At 37.1% G+C, this 24,686-nt stretch overlaps 1 protein-coding gene across 1 annotated transcript in view; it reads right to left on the minus strand.

Moving 5' to 3' along the window:
- Positions 1 to 724: 724 nt before the first annotated feature.
- The window catches only part of tspan15 (tetraspanin 15), a 32,047-nt gene continuing 8,085 nt past the window's right edge, over positions 725 to 24,686 (minus strand). The window contains exons 2-8 of the mRNA XM_042419553.1: positions 22,194 to 22,379; positions 21,824 to 21,898; positions 17,587 to 17,682; positions 7,315 to 7,431; positions 4,372 to 4,422; positions 3,560 to 3,676; positions 725 to 2,395 (exon numbers count right to left, since the gene is read on the minus strand). Coding sequence (XP_042275487.1) covers positions 2,234 to 2,395; positions 3,560 to 3,676; positions 4,372 to 4,422; positions 7,315 to 7,431; positions 17,587 to 17,682; positions 21,824 to 21,898; positions 22,194 to 22,379 — 804 coding nt within the window. The 3' untranslated portion in view covers positions 725 to 2,233. The remainder of the gene's footprint in view (positions 2,396 to 3,559; positions 3,677 to 4,371; positions 4,423 to 7,314; positions 7,432 to 17,586; positions 17,683 to 21,823; positions 21,899 to 22,193; positions 22,380 to 24,686) is intronic.

Here is a 24,686-nt window from a genome sequence, read left to right on the forward strand (position 1 = left end):
GTGTATGTACTGTTATATATAGACTATAATGATGATAGTTGCTGTCATCGGTACAGACGCTACTGTATAATAATCTTTAAGTCTTTATAACATATTTATAAAACACTTTTCATGATGTGCACACTTAAGGCACCAAGTTTGGGATTTCTTTGGTTTTAAGTACTTTATCTTTTAATTTTTTGCCTGTTTTGGGCTGTTTTGGAACTGGATCAATACATTTTCAATTCAAGCAACAACAACGAAAGAAAAAGACCAAAAACTGTAAATTGCTGAATTTTTTCTGGAATTGGCATTCTCAGATGATGTGGAGGGACCAGAGAAGCTGCTGAATGTGTGTGACGTCCCATTAATTAGTCAAGACAATCCTTTTAAGTCGTCACCGTTAGATGTGTCTGCTTTAATGAGGCAGAAAAAATGAAGTGACCCGAGTGGAATCAAAAGTGTGATCGTGTCTCTGTGCTTTTAAAACATCTAAATCCATTAAGTCATAAAACAAAACATGTCATAAAACTTTTCTTCTCACTGCTGTTTAACCAGGAACATCTTGAATATGAATATGATTTGTTTGTTGAATATGATTTGTTTCTAGACACCAAATGATTTGTGATCTTGAAAACCAGATTGATTCTGTGTGAATGCAGCCATTCAGTAAGAAGCAGATATTGACTAAAGCATGCATAAAAAAAAACTCTCAACCGAGTACATACACTTTCACCTTCAACTCAGAGACTTGGTGTTTGGTCTCAGTTTTGCACTTCACATCATATCAAAGTTCAATAGCACATTAAATTTACATTATTCAGTTACGTCGAGACAAATGCATATCTGTAAAACTTAAAACCACACTGATTACGTGTTCTAGGATTTTCTGAGTCAATTTTATCTGCACAATATCTTGTCAGCCTATTTTAATATGTCTATTCACAATCCTTTCTCTTTGAAAGTACATTATGTTTTGTATAGTGCAACATTTTGCGACTTGGCGGATTTGTTCATTAAAAGCATTTCCTCATTATGTTGATAAAAAGCTAATTCAAGAGGAACTCTGTTTCCCACACAACATATTTGCTGTTGCAAATCAGTTGTATATAAACCTAATTTCTAGGGGGACAGTGCTGCTACCGCATACTTCATTATAACCCTGAGATATCCTCTTGTTACGGCAGTGCCACATCCTTTCATTCATTAATTCATTCATTCCTTTTAAACAGACTTAAACAAGATTATCTTCAAGCAGAGTCTCTGAACTGAAACTTCTGGACCTGCTTTGTATTTTCTCATCGTACTAGTAAGTTGACTGAGATGAACGGAAACTGTATTTGATGAAAATACAGCAGACTTGAATTGAAATGGTACGTCAAAGGAAAGACTGAGTAGGTTCAGTGTGTAACATGGACACACAGCACTGGTTTATATGGAGATGTGAAAGGTTTATGAATAGTTTAAATGAGAGGTATTTAAGTAATTATCTTCCTACAGGTTTTAGTCTAAAACCTCTGAGTACGTTCAGTTCTATATACACATAGTGCACACGTGTCCTGCTTTCAGATGACACAAATTGTATCTTAATCTATTTTTCATTACATTTTTGTTGTTTTTGGCAAAAGTAGTGTTTGATGTTTGACAGGCTCTGCTTCATCAGTGCTTGAATAGTAATGGTAATAGCGAAGTAACCATTTAATTGGCAGCAGAAGAACAAACAATGAACAAGTAAAAAAGCAAGTGGTTGAGTAATGTAACTGATTAGTTTGTGTGTCATTTCATGTCATATTTTAACACCAGAAGCTAAACTGGTTGTACTGGTGTATGTGTTTATCCCTGAGACCGACTGAGGCACACTGCAGCTAAAAGCACACATCTCATATTTCCAACTCATACATTAGCACACTATATGTTACCACAGTTTTAATAATTAATAATACAATGGGCCCTGCAAACATTTTTGTCTTGGATACATAAGATATACTAAACAACATGTTAAACATCCAACATTAATAAAACCGAAAAAAGTACACTTGAATAATAAACTCTCAATAGTCTGGTTGCTGAATGATTCCTTCTCAAAAAAATAAAAAAAACATTTTTTCTCCACAATGGAGTGAGCAAATAGTAAATGCAGTTCAAAGGCAAACTACTGCAACGGCTGCAGCAGTATTTGGATCGACTGGAGTGATTTAACCAACTGTGAGTGTTGGCCGCAGTCCATTTGCTGCTTTTTGTTTTTTTGTCTCTGTCAGTCGATGTCTGGCATACATTTAAACCATTTGGCCATGCGGCCGTGGCTCTTTGCTGCTCTTTGCTGTGGGTCCAGTAGCCCATCCATGTAGTTACCATACTCAATGATGGCGTCTTCAACACGAGTGATGTACAACCAGCTGACTATCACACCAAAGAACTACAGAGAGACAAAAAAGAAGCCGAGTATAAGAGAAGCAAAGGAAAGGATGATGGATCGACAGATTCTGCTCTCCTTTCCTAAACTAACAGTCCAACATAATAATTAAAATCCAGCATATATATGATTGGAATAGCACATTCACAGCTGTCAGTGGATGTGTGTGTGTGTGTGTGTGTGTGTTTTAATGTATTGTGAGATGTAAGAAGGCGGAGGGACGAAAAATAGCTTCTCTGTCTGTCACACCCACATCCTCTAATGGAAATAAAAACGCCGGATACGAAGGGAAAGTAACAAATGTGTGAATGCATAATGTGTGTGTATATTGGTTTATGCAATATGTGTCACAGTATTGACTAAATAATGTTTTTAATGCTAGAAAAACACCAAAGTCAGACATTTTTCAAAGATCTTGAAGTTGAAATGTGCATTTTAAGCTCAAATGAACCATTGTAAAATACAATTTTCACTTGCCTGGTTTGATCTAAAGATACAGCAAATCTTAATGAAATGAGTGAGCATGAGATGCATTTTGTGAAAATTGCACTGTGTATTTTATCACTGCCGGCACTTGGGAGTTGGTTTGTCAGATGTACCTGAGGTGAAGCAGTTCACCTTTTCTCCTAATTAGTCATCTGCGCTAGACAAGCTGTTGAATATGGATAAATGTTTTATTCCAATGTGTTTGCAACTTTCATGGACAAACTGAATTTTTTAAATCCTTGCCAGCTGTTCGTGTTTTGGCGATAAATATAACAAGTTTTTCAGTGAAAGTCACAGGTACAGAGGTAATAACACTTCTATCCTTTTAGCATCCTGAAAGATTAGATGTGTTCAGTTAAATATGATCAGATTTACCTCACTCATGCTGTGCAATGATATAAATACAGACAGTAGAATAAACAAAGCATACTGACAATCTATGATGTTGCATTTAATTAGAATCACTGCAAATGTGTCACAAAATAATTAACAACTGTCTATATAACATTCACTTTCTCTCATGTTTGTGTTTTTATACCTCAAGGTTTTATGATAAAGCTCTATGGTACATTTATGAAATGTCTGTGTAGGTGAAACATATTTATTCTATGAACAATTTGTAACTGTGGTTGAGCTTATTAAGCCTATGTGGGACATAATAATGTTTATGTGTTTGTATACCTGAGGCAGTAGGATCCCTAACAGCAGTCCAGCCATAATCTTGTAGTTGTCCATCAGCCAGATGAAGAAAGCGTCAGTGCAGCCTCTGATATGGATGGTATCGATCAAGGCCAAACGCTATGAGACAAAAAACACTTGTAAGTCATTTTTCACGATTATAGTGCTTAAAGCCAAGGAATGATTTAAGTAATTTTACTAGTTTGGAAGATTATCAAAGACATGTCAAGACAACAGATATGGAGGAGAAATGCACTGGCAGTTAGATCAAGTTATTTGAGATCTTTGGTTTTTACATAAATTTTCAAATTTTACAATGTTTTCTACTAAATTTTAACTAAAAAGTCTTAAATGCTGAAATTATACATTTCATGTTTCACTTTAAAATAACTCAGGACGGAAATGATCAAGGACCAGAAACACTGTGTGAGGCCTGATCTCCATCCGTAGTCAAACTGAACTGTTTGCTTAAACACAAACAATAAAAACTTGCATTACTTCACACTTCCGGAAATATAAAAGCTTTATATCCTTAGTTGGTTTATTGTGTGCTTAAATTAATCTCTACAGGCACTGTGTTACTGCTGGGAAACAGCCTGTTGTCAGAGAACAGCTAACTGCACACAACACTAATGCACAGTGACCTTCAGACGTTTCAAAACAATTGTCTTTAATTGCCAGTTTAGATCATTATCATTATATATTAAACTGTAATGAATATTTCAACAGACATTAAGGGACGAGATGAGCACTATAATAAGGTTAAATCTGTCTTTTGTCCATTCAGTCATGGACGCCATTATTGGAGGTCTTACCTCCTTATTCAACACCTGGTACCCACACATGGTGTTGGCCACTTCATTGGGCTGAAAGGGGAGAAGCAGACAGAAAGAGATAAAGTCAGTGATATGTGTGTGTGTGTGAGCGTGTGCATGTATCCAAGCTTGACGACTTGTGGTTTTCCATAATCAAATATTGAAATATATTCATATATTCAATGCCAATCTCTCGTGGCCGTCTGGCATGGAAAGAAGAACAATTACCCTTTTTCAAGTCATCACACAAGTTTTATTGGCTTTGTTTTTTATATTTGTTATGCATTTCTAAGGTATGTTATAATTTGTATTAAGAGTGTGAGCATAACTCACAGTGTTACCACACTATCACTGTATTTTTCTCATGATTCTGCAATATGTGCTTCACTGCAATACAAACATCTATGATACACAATGACTCCACATAACTGAAGAAAGAAATAAAACACTAAAAAGGCGAAAAGCAGGAATCAGTCATGAGCCTGACACACAGCAGGCGAGGTTGACCCTGCTCCGTTCATTTCAATAAAAAACAATTGGAAAGAGGTGAGACTCTTAAGGTCTGACGCCTAATCAAGTGGAGTTAATTGCTGCTTCATATTAATATGAACAGGCAGGCTTGCAATTACAATGATAATTATAACGATTACAAAGTAGAAAACTGAACTTTTGAGCAATCGCCGGCTAACTTTGTCCAAATGTGGGATCTGATACTGACGGACTACTGAGTCACTGGCCATGTACAAAGCATGGATGTGAACCTAAATGTTAAAATTGTAGATCTGTCTAATTATGGATGCAATTATATGAGATGTTCATACAGGAATGGCTAAATTACAAGTCATTTCATCCAATTTAATGTTATTTGTTACAAAAATGTAATGCATTTCTGTAGATTTTCAAGCCATGTTGGCGTCTTTAACTTTTACCGGCACCTGGTACATGCTACTTCCAAATAAGTAGTATTATAAATAAATCTCTAAATCTGTGTATTTCTTGTTTGTTACCCGAGACCAGCCTATTTCGAGGGAAACAGTCGTCAGTCAGTGTGTCAAGACCATTAGCCTTTTTGGTAAAATTAAATGTATTTTTTTAATCTCGATATGACAATATTCTTTCAATACATATGTAGATTTGGAGAGATGGTAAACCCTGATGGTATTGGAATAACAACAAACCTCACAGAGGATCAATTAATTTTTAGTTCATTACTGTCCTATGTCTTTACACTGTGATGGCTGCAGGCCTGATTATAGTAAAAATATCACACAGGCTGCTTAACGATGTCTCCTCCACAGTCAGTGACCAGTAATAAGCCACTACTGCGAGAGCTCAACCATTAATTGAGAAAATTTGATACTATGACAGCGCAACCAAACTGCAAATTGGCTGAGCTTCAGGTAAAAAAGGGAAACAATGATATAACATCACACTCTGTCAATTAATAGAAAACTTGACATTTTAGTCAATTAATTTTTGTCACAACTGACGCACATTAATGCAAGAAAATATTAATGAATAGCTGATAGCAATATTGTGGTAACTGAGTTTAATATTGAGAACACTGGATAAAGGAGGGACGCTTTCATGAGCCGAGCTATGAGGGAGAGTTGGCTCAACAAACTCTTGTCTAGTCTTATATTAAGTTTTTGTTTGTTCTCTTTTTCCTGGTGAGTGTAGGTGTGTAAATTAAAGGGAGCACCATATGTTGTTTTGTGTGGGAGAAAATTGCCCGTGAGTGTGTCTGGCATAGCAAAGGCTTAATCACCACCATGAGGATGATGAGATGCTTTTTAAACGTTACTCCACTCTATTACAGCTATTACTATAATGACATACAAACTGAACAGAGCATTCAGTGCTTTTCGGACCTATTATGAATATAAAGTCAGGAGTGGTGAAGTGTTTGCTTTGTCCAAGCACTTCAGGCAATGTTACAGAGGCTACTAGCTAATAATGATCTTCAAAATGAGTTAACACACATACTGCATATCCATGGGGCGCCTTCCTCGGTGGGCTCTACGTGGTATTATTAGCAGCTATAATGTGCAGGGATTTATTTAGCCTGCCCTCAGTTAGTAAGTGCCAAAGGAACTTCTTATGATTCCAGCATTTAACACACATAAAAACTGCATGTTACTCCGTTTTTTATGTAAAGTGAAATGCAAAATAAAGTCTGGAGCATCCTGTGTGCCTGATGATGGCACTGATGTCTCAGTTTCTAGGTCAGTGCACTTTGTTTTACATTTTGTGGCTCTCTGTTGGCCCTTTACCAAGATACATCGTATACGGAAATCAGACATAAGAAACAGACATGATGACAGAGATGTATCTCTTTGTGAGCCAATTTTCAATAAAATTTCATAAAGTATGCCATAAAGTAGTGTGCAACGCAGTAAAATAGTGGTAGTTATGGTGGCATCATGGTACTAGCAGTAGTAATAAAACAGGTTGAATAATAAGAAGCTGTAATATAACAGGTAATCGTCATAGTTGTTGTAATGTAGTAATAGTACCAGAAGGCGTAGACATGGTGATAATGTGGTAACACACAACCAGTATATATATATATATATATATATATATATATATATATATATATATATATATATATATATATATATACACACCAGTTATAGCAGGTAAAGTAGCACTTAGTGTAATGATAATACTAACAATAATGCCATGTTCATATTATCATGGAAAAACAATTAAAGATGGAGGACAAATTAATAAGGAATATTTATAAATATAACTATGCAATAACTAATCATGATTAAATTGAGACCAAACATCGAGCTTCTTACAAAAATACAGTTTGAGTCTGTATAGTGATCAAACTACTGTTGTTACTGTTAGCTGCACACACTTGCAGACGCGCAGAGCACAACGACCCAATTTTCTGCTACAATGTGAATATGGTTTAATAATAGTGATACTTACCTTAGTAATAATGCAGCAGGTATAAGGGACACCACAGGCCAGTGGACCAGGTGCAGTACAGTTGTGGTACATGTTGACTGACCAGTCTTTATACTCTTGACCACCGCAACACTTAAACTGCCAGAGATGAAACAGACGACAGAAGAAAGACAAGTGCAGAAATTAAAAGGAAATGGGAAGAAAAAGAGAGATAACAAAAAGAAATGGAAGAAGATTTGTGAGGTGAGTGAGAGAAAGAGAGAGGAGAGGAAGGAATGAGATAAAAAAAAAAATAAGTAAACAAACTGGTCAACATTTTTCTGCTGTGCTGGCATAATGCCAGTAATATTTTGGGATGAAATGAGCCATAAAATTTGCATGTAATTATGACTCAGTTTTATGTGTGTGTCTTCTCACTTTGCCAAAATTAGCGTACAGGTGTTGGTAGGATGAGGAAATGCAGTTGGAAATAATGTCCTGAACCCCTGAAAATATAATCCAATCCAATACAACAACCCTGCAATGAACCCTACAATTGTATAATGTTCACTTTTTAAGGCTGTTGTTTGTAGTAGGAAATTTACATTACATTGTAAGTTGTGCCTATATGGGGTATATATGTCACATACACACATATATTTTATTTATATATAAGACAAAATTTAAATTCAGTTTAGATACATACAGACTGATGCTTTCTCAATCTGGGAGATCTAAAGCTCCATTTGTCTTCTAACTCACATAAAAAATATAAACTTTACAATCTAAATTCATTATTTCTTTCAAACACCTCTTCTACCAACACACTCAGCCTGTATCTGAAAGCAGCAGCTTCACACAATCTCCCGCTGAATCAATAACACGCAGCCTCAAACAATAAATTGATACCTGTCAACCTCTCATTGTTGGTTCAAAGGCACACAATAGTGGGACATCACTTATTTTCTATTGCCCTCTATTTCAGCCATTACTGACAAACCTTCAAGCAAGCAAAATATTATTACTTCAAAGGAAAAAAATAAATGAGCTTTGTTAAGCTATCTAAAGCAAGTTAATTATAATTTGTCTGTCTGAGAGCTTTCAAGTCACATTGATTAAACACTTCTACAAACAACTTCATTATGAGTTTTAATTCAGTGTTCTAGTTATGGTTTGTTTGGTTGATCATCCAGCAAAGCAATAATGATAACATATTTTTTAATTAAATCACAATCAAAATACAAACATGATTTAACACAAACAAAGCAGAGCATTCTTTCCAAAGTTATCTATAAACTTTCTCCAACATTTTGACTTGTAGCTGTTAATGTCATTAGTTAGGCCTGTGTTTGACAAGCCAGGACACACACTGAGAGAAAAAGTCTTTCAACAGGATAGATGAGACACCACTCTCACACCAAATGCTTTTCAATATTTGAATAAAATAAAATACCGCTTCATTTGATAGCATGCAAAATAAATTACAGGAACCCTCTGAAGTCCCCATTCAGTAATTTCTACTAGAGTTATACTAGTAGGTAGCAGGGGTAGATAGCAACATCTGCCTCGGAGACTAAACACTGACAGAGAACACAAGGGCCACACTATTAGTTCTGTTTTGTAGTCATTTACTGAGACAAATAATCTTTTGGTAGTGAGGAAGTGAGTCAGAAAGACAGTAAGTGAGACAAAGAGAACAAACAGGACAAAGAGTCACACACCAAGAGAGACCATAAGAGAGGGTGAGACAAGAGATAAAGAGAGAGGATGAATAAATGAATAAATATGAGACTGCTCTTTTCCAGACATTGTGATCAGTATGCTGACATGTGCCTGGAAGTTACTCCTTCTTCTTGTCAGTGTGACTCCACAGAGAACAGTTTTCCAGCACTGGGTCAGGACCCACACGAGGGTCACAGGAAGGCAAAGCAATTATGATGTGCTTAATGTCTGCAAACTGTTAGGTAGAAGTCTAAAAACATTTCTACTATACAATGAGTTACGACCTTTACTGTGCAATACAATCAAATACAACAGCTGTGCAGTAAATCCTGTCTTTAGGAAGACTGATAGTCAGTTAAGTTCAGGGGGTTTTGCTTCCTAATGAGACCAACCTGGAGGATCAATCTCTCAAAACACTCATCAACACCAATGTGACTGCAGCAGACGAGTCCCTTCAGACCATAAAAAGACTCGACGGCACAATTTGTTTACTGATGTTATATAAAGTACATTGCATATCAAATATATCCAAAACGATATCTGCCTCTGCTAAATCTTACAGACCAGCCTTCTTTACCATTTTATCTTCTATTTTTCCGTGTTGTCCCACGGACTCTATTGTTTTTCTTCACTGTTGGATGACAGCCTTTCTCCAGAGGTCAATTTCCAGGAGGCAGTCCTTAGGGTCAGTCGTGTCTCTCACAATGAAATAACTACAGAGAGAGTGACTGATTTTGTGGCCAACTGCCTAACTGACTGATGGCTGGCTGTTCACAGGCTGACTGAGTGACTAACTGGCTGGCTAATTGGCCAGCTGACTGCTCAGAGTGTAGGCTGCAACACAGACATCAATCCATCCTGTGCTCGCTGCCTTCATTATGATATGGCACTACGTGCGTGATTGGAAATTATAAAGATGTCTTTAAAGTAAGAAAACTTCCCGGGCTTATCTACGTCTGATCTACATAAAATTGTTTATAATGGTATCAAATTGTAAAAATAAGTAACACAGACAGACATGACAGGAAGGCCTTTCTGGTTTCTGAAGCTGCGGCCCATTTGGTTGTGCATTTGTACAGCTTGTTATGTTATGGCAATGGTGGGGAAACCCTCTTAAGTGGGCTTCAGGCGACACATGAGGCAGCTGATACGACGCTGATCATCGTCAGCTGATAAACAATGGATGATAATTTGAGAAAAGTAGTGGTAGCGGTCCTTGTCGAGGATGTACTAGAAACTCTGTAGAAACTCTGTAAGCCACACTTAAAGCCTTTCATATTAAACAACAATGATTTTATGATGCTCACCAGGTATCAGGTTCAATCTCATAATCAGGTATCAACTCTGGATAAAGTTGGCACCAAACTGTTATCTCACTTTTTTCAAAAAACACACACAAACATGTTGCAAAATGTATCGACTTTGCTGCAGCTGCTTCCTCTCAATCAATCCTGCATCAGTGGATTTGCATGATATTTGAAATTTAATAAGGTTTATGGTTATTGTTTGAACCCTTATGATCTATAACTTATTATCTGTTTATCATGTCACATCATGCTCAGTTTGTGGTCTACTGTAGGTCATATGTAGAAAATATCATATTTTCTAACACGATTCTTAAACATGAATTTCTGTCATTTTTAGTGGCCTTGGTATGTTGACTGTAAAACAACATTGTACCTTTAATTACACTGCCAGCAGGCCGACTAGGATTGTATTTTGAAATGTCATGTCTCTGTCATGTGCTATCCCACAGCAATTACAGTGACAACAGAGGAGGAAGCAAAGTGATAATAAACCAGCACAAAGCAAAAGGGTATTGACTGTGGACACCTGTTCAGCATCATGTTGAACAGAAAGAGAAAATTGTAAAGCTAATTGCTGGTTATGGTTATAAATATCTTTAAAGAGCATGTTGCTGCGTTTTACAGGACAGAGAGTGTTTTGAGCATCACAGGCGACAGAAATTTCAGCACAAACAGCATGTATCCAAGTAAGCTGCTATTGTAAGTGGTGCTGGTAAAAAAAAAGCCTCTTTGGAGACACAAGACACAAAATACCAGCAGCATATACCCCTATCCATCTGAACTGCGGATAAAAACATTCCATCTATTCCTGCAGACATTCCTACCCACCGTTTAATTTCCCTCCCTTAGTTTCATCTTCTGTGCCTCTCCTGTTTCCTTTATGTTTCCCCTGACAGGAGTTGTGTCTGACATTTTTCCTGCTTTATTCTCCACACAAATGAAAAGTTCAGCATCTGAAAACTGTTGTTCTGTTGTCATTCATTTTAACAGCTGGCATCATCTCCGTCCAACATGCAAGGGCTAGAGACTGCAGTATATGTACGGAAAGACAACATCCTCAATCCTTAGACTCTCAATTCGGATAAGGAAAAACTCCCTAAAAAAAACCTTTACTGGGAGAAAAAAATGGAAGAAACCTCAGGAAGAGCAACAGTGGAGGGATCCGACATGCAATACATGTGTGCACAAAATAGACCAGATGACAAAATTACAGATAGACAGTTTGGAAAAAGATGACAAAGTTATAGATGGATTAAAAGATGACAACCTGACTTGCTAGATTGGCCTAAGGATCACACTGACAATCTAAAAAACATTTTCCATATTTTTTTTCAAAGGCAGCAGCAGAAATATCTTTTCTCAGTCCACCTTCAGTGTCGTGCACCTTGTGCTTTGAATTAGTTGCCTCTGGTAGTGTAGACAATGCCTGACCGGCTAATGCGTCCGGATGATGCACAGCACGTCACTAATACTAGCATTATCTTTCTGTGCACATCCTGTAATTCTTTGTCATATTAATGCAGAGGTCTCTGCTCTCTAAACTATGTAATCCAGCTTTTAGAATAAATGGAAATATTTATCTGAGTGTATTTGGATGTGAGATGGTGAGCAGTCTGATTTGTTTGTAGGCTTCATTTTAAAAGAAGACATCTAAAATAACAGTTTAAGTGGTTTTAACACATACTATTGCATGAATTTGATGGATTCCAGTATACTTACTGGCATGGTAAGTATACCAGTGTAGCTTAACAGGTACCTCATGTTTCTTTTCACTGTGAACTCTTAACTAGAAATGTAAAAAACAATCTTCTCTACATACAGTAATCATATTTGATGTGAAAGCAGGAGTGATTATCTTATATGTAGCTTTTTGCTTACAGCTCCAAAGTCTTTCACTTTGACAAGGACATGGTGGAAAAAAACAACCAGTACTACTATGAAATCAAAACTCTGGCAGACTACTACTGCATCAAAATCACTATGGAAACTGGAGAATAATTGTATAAAATTTTAGCAAAAACAACCTCTTGTCAAGAGGAAAGATCTACAGTAATACAACCTGACCAAACAGTTTATTGCTCTGTGTGAACAATGGACTGTTCTCACCAGTGCTAAGCCAGCCTCCTATCTGATGGATGAACACGCTCTGTAGACCACATTGATCAATCAGGGCTTCTCCGGCTCTAACAGATGAGGCCAGGTGCCAATAACAGACAAGCAGAGTGACAGATGTGTTCTTCTGAGAGGTCAACATTGACCTATCATTTTACATCGCATTTAGGCTTTGATTCTGTTCATTTTGTTGCCTCTGGTTACATAATTCTCCTATTTAAGAAAGTGTTTTTCTCTATGACTCACATTACTTTAGTGGCCACTGAGGTGAATGCTTTGTATGACTGCTGTTATCTTTGAACCACTTCTTCCTGACCTGCACTGACTACAATCCAGTTAAACATCTCAGGTCATTATGCAGTGGTTTTGTAACTCCAGATCCAGATGTGGTGCAGGTGTCAACACAGAATTTTAATTGGTTACTAATCGGTTGCGTGTTTGCAGGGTTTATAATGTGTTTTGGCCATTGTTTGTTTTTCTTGTTTGTTATTGCATTTTCTTAATATTATTTATTAAATGTTTATATATATACACACACACACTACTTGTTGTTTTTTTAATGTAAAGCACATTGTATTTGTAATAAAACACACTATGTAAATACACTTGACTTGCCTAAGTGCCATTACGCCTCCTGTAATGAATCCAAAATGAACTTATAAATATGCATGATCACTTTTGTGTCAAACAACCACACAGCACTGAGGAAATGAAGTCAGTGTCTGTTCAAATGACTGAATGGCCTTGTTGTTTGCAGTGATGCAATGGCTGTGGGAGCACTGAACACTGCGAATGCAACGTAAATTGTGTTTCAAAATGCTCTGATATATTCAAGCTATGTGGTGTTTGGTGTTAGTGTGGGTGGGTGTCTGAAGTTGCTTAGGTTTCCACTGATGACGGAAATGAAAAATTGCAGCTTCTCACAATAAGACACCGCAGTAATCAATACTTTGATTAGTATTTTGATTAATTATGCGATGTAATTGCGTGGGGGGAAGAAAGGCCTTCGTTGTCTTTTCCAGCGTTGAAGACACATTCAGCCACTGCTTGTGGGACATTTCCATTAAAATACTGAGACACAGGGAATATAAAGGTTAGCATGAAATTAACTTAATGCAGGATATGATATGACCCGCCACTAATCCATGGATTTGTGTCATGGCTCCAGGATTAGATTTTTCTCATTTCCTGTTGTTGCACATTTGATACAATTTAGGCCTCCACACGTTCACAGCTGGAACAAAAAGCTAACAGGTGGGCTTTGACAAGTGGGATGAAAAACACTGGGTTAAAAGGTTCAGTATGCTTCAAACTAACCACTTCGCACAAAGTGTCTGAACACGTCTAAAGGCAGGATGGTTTATACCTGTTAGAAATACACTTGAAGGTGGCGGGAAAGCCTGCTGTTACAAGAGAGGGGTGAAACGCACACACACACACACACAGTCTCTCCCTGAAGGCACATACTTTCACATCTCTGCACACCAGAGCAATCACTGCAGGACGCTGAAGTGCTTGTCAGATCATGAGTGTAGGAAAGTGTCACGATCACAAGTGGTCATTTGTATTTTGATTGGTTGCCAAGCATCAAGAGGGCAGGTCTTATCTAATGTCAGCTTGTCAGAGGGCTGAAGCCGGAGAGAGAGGTGGGGGAAAGACAAACTCCAGAAAGTTGGCGTCCTGCAGATTATCGTGTTGACAATCAGTCTTACTTTGCTGTTGTAATTCTCAGTAAATATTATTGCCTGTTGATATCATATGATATGATATTTTTTAAGATACTTTCTGTTGAGTTTACACTTCACTTTGTATCTCACAGGTAACTCTCTTATTTCACTGACCTGTTCAAACTACACAGATGATGATCCAGACAAATATATTAAAGCTGCCCTATGGTGTTTTCTTGTAAACAAACAAAAGTTCTGTTTACACTTAGTGTTACTCACAAAAACAGTGTGTGTATCCTTGTGGTTAAACAAATGTGTTGAATGAGCTTTTAAATCCTACATTGTTTACATCCATGTTTACTTCTTCACAGCCTTTGTGGGCATATTAACACCAACTATCAATCAAAGTAGTGTGAAACCAATGGCAGCATGTGAATTGTGCCGCCCGCGACCCATTTATAAAAACGTTGCTCCATCATGCTACTAGTAGCGCCACAGGGTACTTTAAGCAGCTATGATTGAATCATAAATCATTGGTGGTTGTCTTGGAGCTTCTTTGATATATTTAATCAATATCTTTGCTCTGAAATTTCATGTACTAGACATGATTTCCACTGCTTTATCTCAAGATGTCTACAACTGACATGAACACAGTATTGCAATACAGATAAAATATTACAATTATTCAAATGTTTTTTTTGTTTTTTTTTAAATGGTCAGGTGATACCACTTCACACTAAAAATAATAGTGGAAAAGAACAGTAAGTACAGTACTGTACTCAGCAGTAAGTAAAAAAAAAAAAAAAAGGTATTTTATCCCATCTTATTAACTACCAGACAAAATGTGTCACAATTGATTCAACTCAAACACATGAGTAAGGCTGCATTCAGGCCACTGTCCTCATAAACACGGATAAATCCACAAACCCCATTTATGTGTGTAAACAGCCTGAATCCCCACTAAGGTTTTCTGATTGTTTTTTGCCCAAGTCCTCCAGAATAACACCTAAATCTCTTCTATCGCAGGTTTTTTGAGCCATCCAGCAGCTTTTCACCATGACAGGAAAAATATAGAAGAAGCTTTATGCTGCTGCTGCCAAATGACTTCGTACCATTACTGAAGTACTGTTTGTTGTTATCAGAGCATGCAGATCAGAGTGCCAGCACGTTAAGCTCTCCAAACAGCACATCACAAGGTAAACATTAAAAAATCTTCTGCAAAAGGTCGCCTTTGTTTGGACTGATGATGAAGTGGAGCTGCTTTTGAAGGTAAACTTGCCAAACTCCTGTTGAATGTCACCCGGATGGCATGTCAAATCAAATATTATTTGACCAAAACATCTGCACAGACAAAATTTTTGTTGTCTCTCCAGAAGCAACAAATATTATTAACTATTATAAATTTGGAGTCGTGTTTCTGTCCACCTGTTGAATGCAAGTCCAACACTCACTCTCCTTAAGCTCTGTTTTTCATCTCCACAAATACTGGGGGGAAAATAATCTGGCTCTTTAGCTGCTAAATGCTCCACCATGTTCATCAGCTTATCACTAACTTTGTCTGTCTGCTGTTTGGTCCTGGGCAGGTAGTATTCAGTGGGTTTATTGCTGTTTTTTGGGTTGGTTTTTTTTTTGTGGTGATAATAGCTTCCTGCTGAAAATGACACTATGAGAGCAGTGAGCCGAAACAGTAAAGTTGCAGGCTGTGAAACCAAAACAATGTGCTGAACAGCGTCGGAAATTATCGGGGGCTCAGGGCGAAATGCCCTCGTAAAATAAACCATTAAACAAAGACTTAATACATTTTGTAAAGCGTGTCTGTATTTTGCTCTGTAGTAAAAGTGCAACTCAGAAATGGCTGTGCCAGCAGGGCTTCAGCATCTGCACAACCCCGCCCCCTCCTCCCACTCCAGTGTTGCGAGGTTGTGAGGTAGTCATGACAGCTAATGGTAACATTACCGACATGGAGTGTTTTTTAATTCGCAAACCTGTCACACTTCCAGTTGAGTTACTATCAGTTCCAGTTACTGACCCTCTCCCAGTCTGCCCTGTGCCTAAAAAGGCAAAGCTGTCATAGTGCATGTTATTTATAGAGTGCCAAACATAACATGCCAGACAATCAGCAATGTTGCTGAGATGTTGAACTGTGACATTGTTATGTAACGTTGTGTTTATTGTTTATACTTTTGAAAATAAAATATGCATTTAATGGGGAGAGATACCCACAGTTATAATCTGTAACTGGGATTACAACTCAGTGTGAGTCATTTTACTCACTAAATATTCTTGCATTATAAGTTCGGCTGCTCATTTCACTATCTTTAAAGAGTCATTGAATATAGGTCTGTCATGCAACAGAGAACTAAGGTATTTCCCATCATTTGAAAAAATTGCCCTGGAAATTATCCAAATGCCCCCAAAACATATTTCATGAGGGCAAAAAAGCTCTTGTAAAAAAGTTAATATCCTATCCTTGAGCTGAAAAAAGCGATGAAGCTCCACAGAGCTTCACGATGAGCTACACCTGTCACATTACACATTTAACTCATTCTTATTAGATAAAATATTGGCTATAGTTTCTTTAAGACATGAATGGAGTTTACAAATGTGTGAAAGTTCAGACTTTTGGATTGGGGTGTTGAAAAACTGATCTGTTCCATCACAGAGGGATTTAAATTGAGGCAGATGCTTCAACCTCCTTAAACCACTGAATTATCTGCCAGTATCAGCCAAGTAGCAACTTTTGGGCCTTTCACACACCCAAAAGACCATTCAATCAAGTCAATTGGTTGAGCAAACCGGTACTGTTGCTGGTAACTCTGCTGTTTGCACATTCCTTAATGATGGATGGATGGCGAATAGATAGACAGATATATAGATAGATAAAAATAGAATAAAAATATAATTTTAAACATAAGGCAAGTTATTGCTATTAATGTGCATATTAAATGTTAAATGTGCATTGTGCATTGCCACTCAGTGGAGGAGTTTCTCCTCCCGGCAGAGGGAAGTCATTGTAGATGATTATTGCTGTGGGCAGGAATGACCTCCTGTAACGGTCCTGTATGTAGCCTGCAGACTGATGGAACATTTTCTCTCCTGCTCATCAGTGGAGTATTTGCAGGCTGCCTAATTTCAATTTGTGACCAGTCTGCTGCCCCCAGACAATGCTTCCCCCATGTACTTGAGCTGGTAATGAGATCTTCAGCGTCAGGCTGTGTGTGTGGCAGCAAAGTGTACTTGGGGAGCAGGTGCACAGTGATAGCTCGGCACAGTTTTCTGATTATTTTGGGCACAACTTGCTGTGATTATCAGTTCACTAGTGGTGCCGTTTCATCTGACAAATCTTGGGTCCACTTTGTAATGCCAAACAGGCTTGTCGTGTGTACTGCAGCACATAATAAGCTATTCGTAATTTATATATATAACTTAGCTAACACAGCCTCTTCAGTCCTGACACTTGATGAAAGGAATGTTCAAATGACAGTAAAGGAATAACATGACTCTACCTTCTTCTGAACAAAGTCCATTATGTTTTTGAAGTCCAGGTCATCATAGTAGTTCACTATGCCTCTTCGGATGTTTTTGTTCACCAAGTCCACCGTCTGTATGACAAGAGAAAAACACGAGACAGTTTGTGGGTGTTAACGGAGTGAAGGGGGTGTAGGGGGTAATGTCACCATGTTTGTTATGATTCCATGACACAGCTGATCTACAATCAATGTGTCAAAAAGGCAGGAGTCGGAAGAGGAAATGTCCTGATTAGTCAAGGTGACTGATTCACTGAACTGGAATATTAAAACATGACAGTTTGACAGCTCACATCTGTCAGTCACAATCTGGTGCAGCTGGGTCACGTTAGGTTAATGTACTGTATCAGTGTATCAAGAGACTGAGAATGAATATTTTTCAACTCTATTAAGTACATTCACAGAGAGATTTTCATTCAATGTTTCCATTTAGTCCACTAATTTCACTCCACTAAATTCTGTTTGTGATACAATAGTCTTATTTGTAGTTCATTGAAGATGGGGGCAACAAATCTTTGTTTTTTTGTTTTTTTTACCCCATTCAGGCCCGATGATGCTCCATCATATTCTCTTTTAACCATTAGTGATAATAAATTGAGACTGCCTTCCTCATGAGAGTCACAGATATTAAAAGGGACTGAATGATCATGTAATTTATTTTCCTCCTCATATCAGGTCTTAACAGTGAATCTATAGGGGCAAGGCAGCCACTTTTAATCCACTTACAATGTGCAGATTTAAAGACTTGGAGTTAGTCCACTGAGGCAGAGGACACTGGACCTCTATTAAAGAACTCACTATAAGCTCACATGACATTATCATATTAAACACGATGTTAATGGAAATGAGATGCAAAAAGAAAGTCAGCCTTTATAAAAATCGACTTATAAAGGACAGACAGTGAAATCTCATTGAGTGTGCACATTTCTCATGCACTGCTGTATTATTTTAATCTCAATGTAAATGAGATGACGGTAAAATAACGGACTGATATATGAGAAGCCATTAAAACACTGAAATCTACAAGCATAATGTTGCCTTGATGAGATAATTTAGCTTTTCTTTTGACGAATAAGAGATAAACAATAAAATGCATTGATTGTATTATTGAAAAACTTCTCCGAAGACAGGCCATTATCTTTAATGAAACTATCATGTAAACGAGATGATTAAAAAGCATTAGAGAGAGGAAATACGACAGATGCGGAAACTGACGCTTTCCCCCACAGAGCCACATCGAGATATTCATGAATGAAGAGTTTTTATGAAGAAAACGGTTGCAAAAACTGATGCAATGAATATCTCACTAGGGGACTGACAGAATCTCAATTTGGCTAACTATGAATTACAGATGCATGACCACATTAGCAATAATCTTCTTCCAGATTCTGTTACATGATGAGTTCTCAAGGTGTGATTTTTTTTTGTGTAAAGCAAGTATAACGACCCCAAAAATTCATTCTTTATAACCTGGAACTGAAATACATTGTATAATTCCTAAAATGTTGACTTCAAACATCCAAGGTTTTATTCTGACATGAGGCACTTTAATGTGCTCATGCATCATCAGTTGTAACGTGATCTTGATGAGACGGGAAAAAAAGAAGTTCTCCTCAGTACATCTGTGGTACAAAACCATTAAAAAAAAGACAAATGATGCAGCTGTTTCTTTTGTCCAATATTTCTTCAAACGACTTCCATTAAATCACACACATACAAAAACAAAATGAAGGAGTAAATGAGGATTTGTTATTCAGCACACTGTTTTAATTACAGATACAGTTTCAGGCAGCGGTACCTGTTAGAGACAAGACAAGAAACTATTTTCTAATTCTACTCCAATAAAAAAATCTACATATTAAAGGACGTCAGCATATTTTGTAGGCTCTGTTAGTATTTTTCCAGTATGCTCACCAACAATTTTTAAAGTTTATAGCAACCAATAATAAACATATGATACTGTTTAAAAATTATTTGAAAATTTTGGTCACAAAATTTTACACCTGCATTAACTGTTTTTTTTGGCCACTTGGGGGCTGTGAACACAACACTGACATATCATCACCTTTTAAGTCGATATGGTGAACTTGTAGTTGCTAATTGACACATCCAGCAGTTTCTGAGCAACATTATCATTAATTTGAAGTTGTGTTTCTGTTCACCTGATGAATATGAAGCTTCATTTATACACCGTAGTTGTTCTGTTTATACTACCTTCTGGAGTCCGCTCGGAGGACGCGTTTCACACATGCGCGGTAGATCAGCGTCTACAGGAAGACAGCATTGTGACCGTGCAGACCACGTCACAACAAATTGGAGATAAACGGATGTCCACACAGAGCCTACACGTACACCCTCTGATGACGACATTTAGGTCACGCGGACTCTAGTGGACGCTCGCAGACACTGAAAGTATATTTTCAGCTTAAGTCCAAAACTTACTCGCCTTCGGCTCTGTTTTTGCTCTGTATCAACTTGGGAACATTTTGTGGCTCAATTAGATAGTGACAGTTAAGAGATGACAGGAACCTAGTGGAGAGAGAGATGGGTTGTAACATGCAACAAAGGTCCGCTGTTCAAGAGATTTTCTGACATGGCTGCAACAAACTCCTGCCACCTGCAGCTCTTCATCTAACCAACTCACTTGTCTCCTCTTGAACTATTCCTCCCTTTCAATATTTAAAACTGTGCCACTTCTGAAAAAGCGCAAAAGAACGCAGATGTCTTGAGGTCTTCGGAGACCAACGAGTTAGTACCATCATTAACTTTGATAACTAAGGCTGCACTTCCTGTAACTGTTTTACATTTAAATGGTTCAAAGTGAGAGGCTCTTAATATGAAGCAGCAATAGGAATTACTTTGTTTGCATTAATAGTAGTTTAAAAGCAGCAGAATTCATTACTAGCACAGCAGACGAGAATGTTCAAGTCATGTTGCCTGATGGGGATTCGCTGGCAGGTGGTCCAGATTACTGAGCCAGTTGCCTCTTTGTCAGAACAAACACTACAAACACTGCATTTTAAATCCCCCACCTACAGTGCATCATTGAACAACCAAAACGGTTACTGCATTCAAAAAAGACAAAAAGAAAAGGCCATTCAAAATGCTATTCTAGTCTGAACATGTCAACTGATAATTAATGGTGTCTGGATCATAATAGTCTTTCCTTCCTTTCTTTTTTTAATACACTAAGTGTTGCTCATGATTATAACCTGTTGTGGAAGAAGCTGCTTGCTGAGTCACGACTGCAAAAAAAGAAAAACACATCACGCTGTGTTGAGTGAGAACAGAACATTATTAGATTTTATTGCAGGGAGGGAGAAGTGATCAAAAACTGAAGACCAAGATGAGCAAAAAATAAAAAAGAAAGAGAAACAAAAAAGAATATGAGAGAGACAAAGAGAAGAAAGAGAGAGTGGAGTGGAGCAGAACGATCTGTTAGCATACTGATATTATACAAATGTAAATCCAATCTACTATTTGAACAGATTAATTCTGATTATATCGTCTCTGAGCATTTCCTGCCAAGAAATATGAGCACATAAGGTTTCAATGTGGTGTCCTTGAAGTCTGAAGATATTATAATATCTCTCATCAAAGAGAGATATTATAATATCTCTCATCAAAGAGAGATATTATAATAACTGCATGGAGAAGTTTATTATATATCTAAAATATACCACGTGGTGACAAATTTAAGGAAGTAGGAAACATAATGACCTAAATTTAATATATGTCATCCCACTGAATAAAGATTATACAGATGAAAAAATATTTACAGTATGTTTTTTTATGTGTGATGTAATGTAGTTGGTTCATTCAGTGATAATACCAGTTTACATTTGAAATGAAAACATCAGGAGGGCATCCTTATGCACTTAAAGACATATTTAGGTGCTAATATGAAGCTAAAATAGAGTTCAGGATGCTTCAGTATTAAGAAGAGTCATACGGTATTTGATGCATGTTGATCTCGATTAGTCCCAAGGTAGCAAATTATAATTCTAAATATTTTTGAGCTTTTTTTGTGATGGTCAGTGTGGTTTGGATCACGTCCTTGTGATGAACAATATCAGTTTACTTCCTCAAAAGGTAAAGATTTGGTTGTTATCCTGTGTCCCCACTATAAGAGGTAAAACTTATTTCACTGCCTACCCCGCTGAGGTGGTAAAGTTTCTAATTGTCAGGTTATTAACCGACATCGTGGACAGCTCACCTGGTTGCGGAACACCAGCGCCACGATTCCTCCCAGCAGCTCCAGGAGCAGACACACAGTCAGCGTGTACATGAACTGTGACCAATCAGATGACAGAAAGAAGAGCCTTTAAATCAATCGGACTAAGCCATTATATACTTGAAATTTAATTATTGATCTGTAACAATATTAAGCACTGGTTGTAATGTTTTTTGGGATTAAAAAGACAACAACCATTTTTTTTTAAATAAAAACAAAATTCATTTTCTAGGTTTCACAATTGCTATAAAGCTATGTCTCTCACAGTTTGGTTGCATAGAAGGTTTTTACATAAATGCACAGCTATGACGTGTATAATGTCCTTCAACCACTGTCTTAGCACACCACTCACCACTTTCAATAGAGTTAGATTATCCCTCAGTGAAGCCAAGACTCCTATGAATGAAACAATAAACATGACGACTCCCAGAAGGATCAGGATTATAGCCGGGGCCAAAAACATCCCCTGTAGTGTCTTGTAACGCTGTCTCTCCACCTCAGCATAGATGCCTATTGCCAGGATGCAGGCGCCTATCAACTGGAGACACAAACAGAAGCAGTTAGCACTGATTAGTCCAACAGCTGAAAAATGATGGCAAACATGCAGGTATGTAAATTCACGACTAAAACAAGAAACTAAGTCAAAGGTCATGAATTCCCCAAAGACTTTACAATACAAAATTTGACCTGATGGTGACAGTCATGTGGTCACTAGATTACATACATAAACTCAATGAGCACTTTATTAGAAACTGTGCAATCAATTACAATCCAATATAACAACTCTGCCATAAAGTATACTTCTCTACTTTGAAGGGAGCAAAATATTAGGAACACTTTTGAATTTAATACACTCCAGTACACCATCACCACCCACTATGACCTAAATAATAAACATAAAGTAGAATTACTTTCTGACAATGTCAACAAAAACTGAAAATGTATAAGCTTTATAAAATCAGAATTTATAGCAGAGCTGTTATATTGGATTACATTAGATTGCACAGATGTTCCTAAGAAAGTGCTCAGTGAGTGTTTGGATTTTTTAATCAAATCTGAATCTTTATTATCAAATCAGCTTATCAAATAGGAATCATTTAAAAATCCCTTATTTATTCTATTTATTAAATATAAGGGATTACATTATTCTATTTGGTCCCTTATATATTCTAGTTTTACAGAAATTATAAACTACTTAATATTTAAAGACTAAAAAAGACTAACTACCAGATTACACTACTACATGGATTATATTGCTATTAAGCCAAATGACTACCTCAAAGTTTTGCTCCCTCGTAATAAAAATATAAGAAAGATGATACTTAATAATTCTGTAATTCTTGTAATGATAAAGATAATATAAAATATAGTATATTTTATGAACAACATACATTATGGACATAGAAGTTACATACTGGAGCAGTGGAACATGTGTTAATGTTGTTGCCGTACTGGCATGCAGTAAGTTTAGGCTCAGCAGACATTTTGACTTCATAAGAAAAGCACAAGTGTTACTAATAACATTAATGATGGCTCCGTTCTATTAAAGCCGTGACAGCGAGCCAGCACGCACAATACCAGGACCCTGAAACTCAGGCAGATGAATGGAAATCATCCATCATTAATTTAATTATTTACACCTGTACTTTTCCTACCGTGACATGTCAAAATGTCTTCTGTGAAAAGGCCTATTGAAGTGTTCATGTGAACAAACCTGTTTAGATGACAACATTGCATGACTCAGCAGCAGCTACTGTCTCTACAAAATCAACATTAAGACAGGAACACGGCAGACCAAGTAACAAGAGATCTGTGCCTTTTATACTGGACATAAACACGGAAGCAGGTCAGTGAAGGTGCACAGTCTTCTCTTTGCTTGCAGAGTCCCATTTAAACCACATTTTTTACATCTTCAGTGGACCAAATCTAGATAATATAAAACTGACATTCCCAAGTGTTGGTCTATTTGTATGAATCTCTAGAGCCTTAACAGTAAATATCTGCAATTAAAACCATACAGCCTAATTAGAGTCTAATTATAATCTGCATTTTCTCCAGACTGAAGTGGACTTCAATAACAGATAATTCAGTGTTGTTATTGCAAATGACAGCTTTCTTTAATTAGGTTCTCTGAGGCACTTTCGTTTGGATACAGTGAATCTACTGAGAACAATCAGTGATGTTTGGATACACATACTCTCTCTCTCACACACACACAAACATCTTTTTTTCTCACTGAATTACTCAAACATAATTTGATTATCAGTTCAAGTCTGGTTTTAGTCTTTTTACAAACTATCAGTGCTGTGGAACAGATTGTTGTCTAGACTGTACACACACTCATGCAAACACACATTTCATTTCATTTTAGAATTTCTTTCTATGTTAGCAGCCTGACTCTGTGGATGACAATGTTGGCAGGTCAATGTGTTGGTCAGTACATCTGTCCAAAACTTTGTGTCCAGACTAAAATATCTCAACAACTATTGGATTGATTGTCATGACATTTTGTACAGATATTCATGGTTCCCAGAGGATGAATCTTAAATGATAGGTTGACAATTTTTTTTTTTTTAAGACAAAAAAGTCTGCCCATATGAACACTGAAAGAGATTTTCCTCACTGTAATCATTCCTCCTGTTCATACAGGCCATTAAAAGATCCACTTCAAATAGGCTTTCAATGTAAGTGATGGGGGCCAAAATCCACAGTATGTCCAGACCCCTGGCTTTTTCTCTAGTGCCACTATGAGGTTCATATTTGTGGTTGTGATCAAAATGTCTAACAAACTATTGAATGAATTGTCATGAAATTTGCTACAGGAATGATCATCCCCCTCAGGATG

The sequence above is a fragment of the Thunnus maccoyii genome, chromosome 1 (genome assembly GCF_910596095.1).
Source record: "Thunnus maccoyii chromosome 1, fThuMac1.1, whole genome shotgun sequence".
Lineage (NCBI taxonomy): Eukaryota > Metazoa > Chordata > Actinopteri > Scombriformes > Scombridae > Thunnus > Thunnus maccoyii.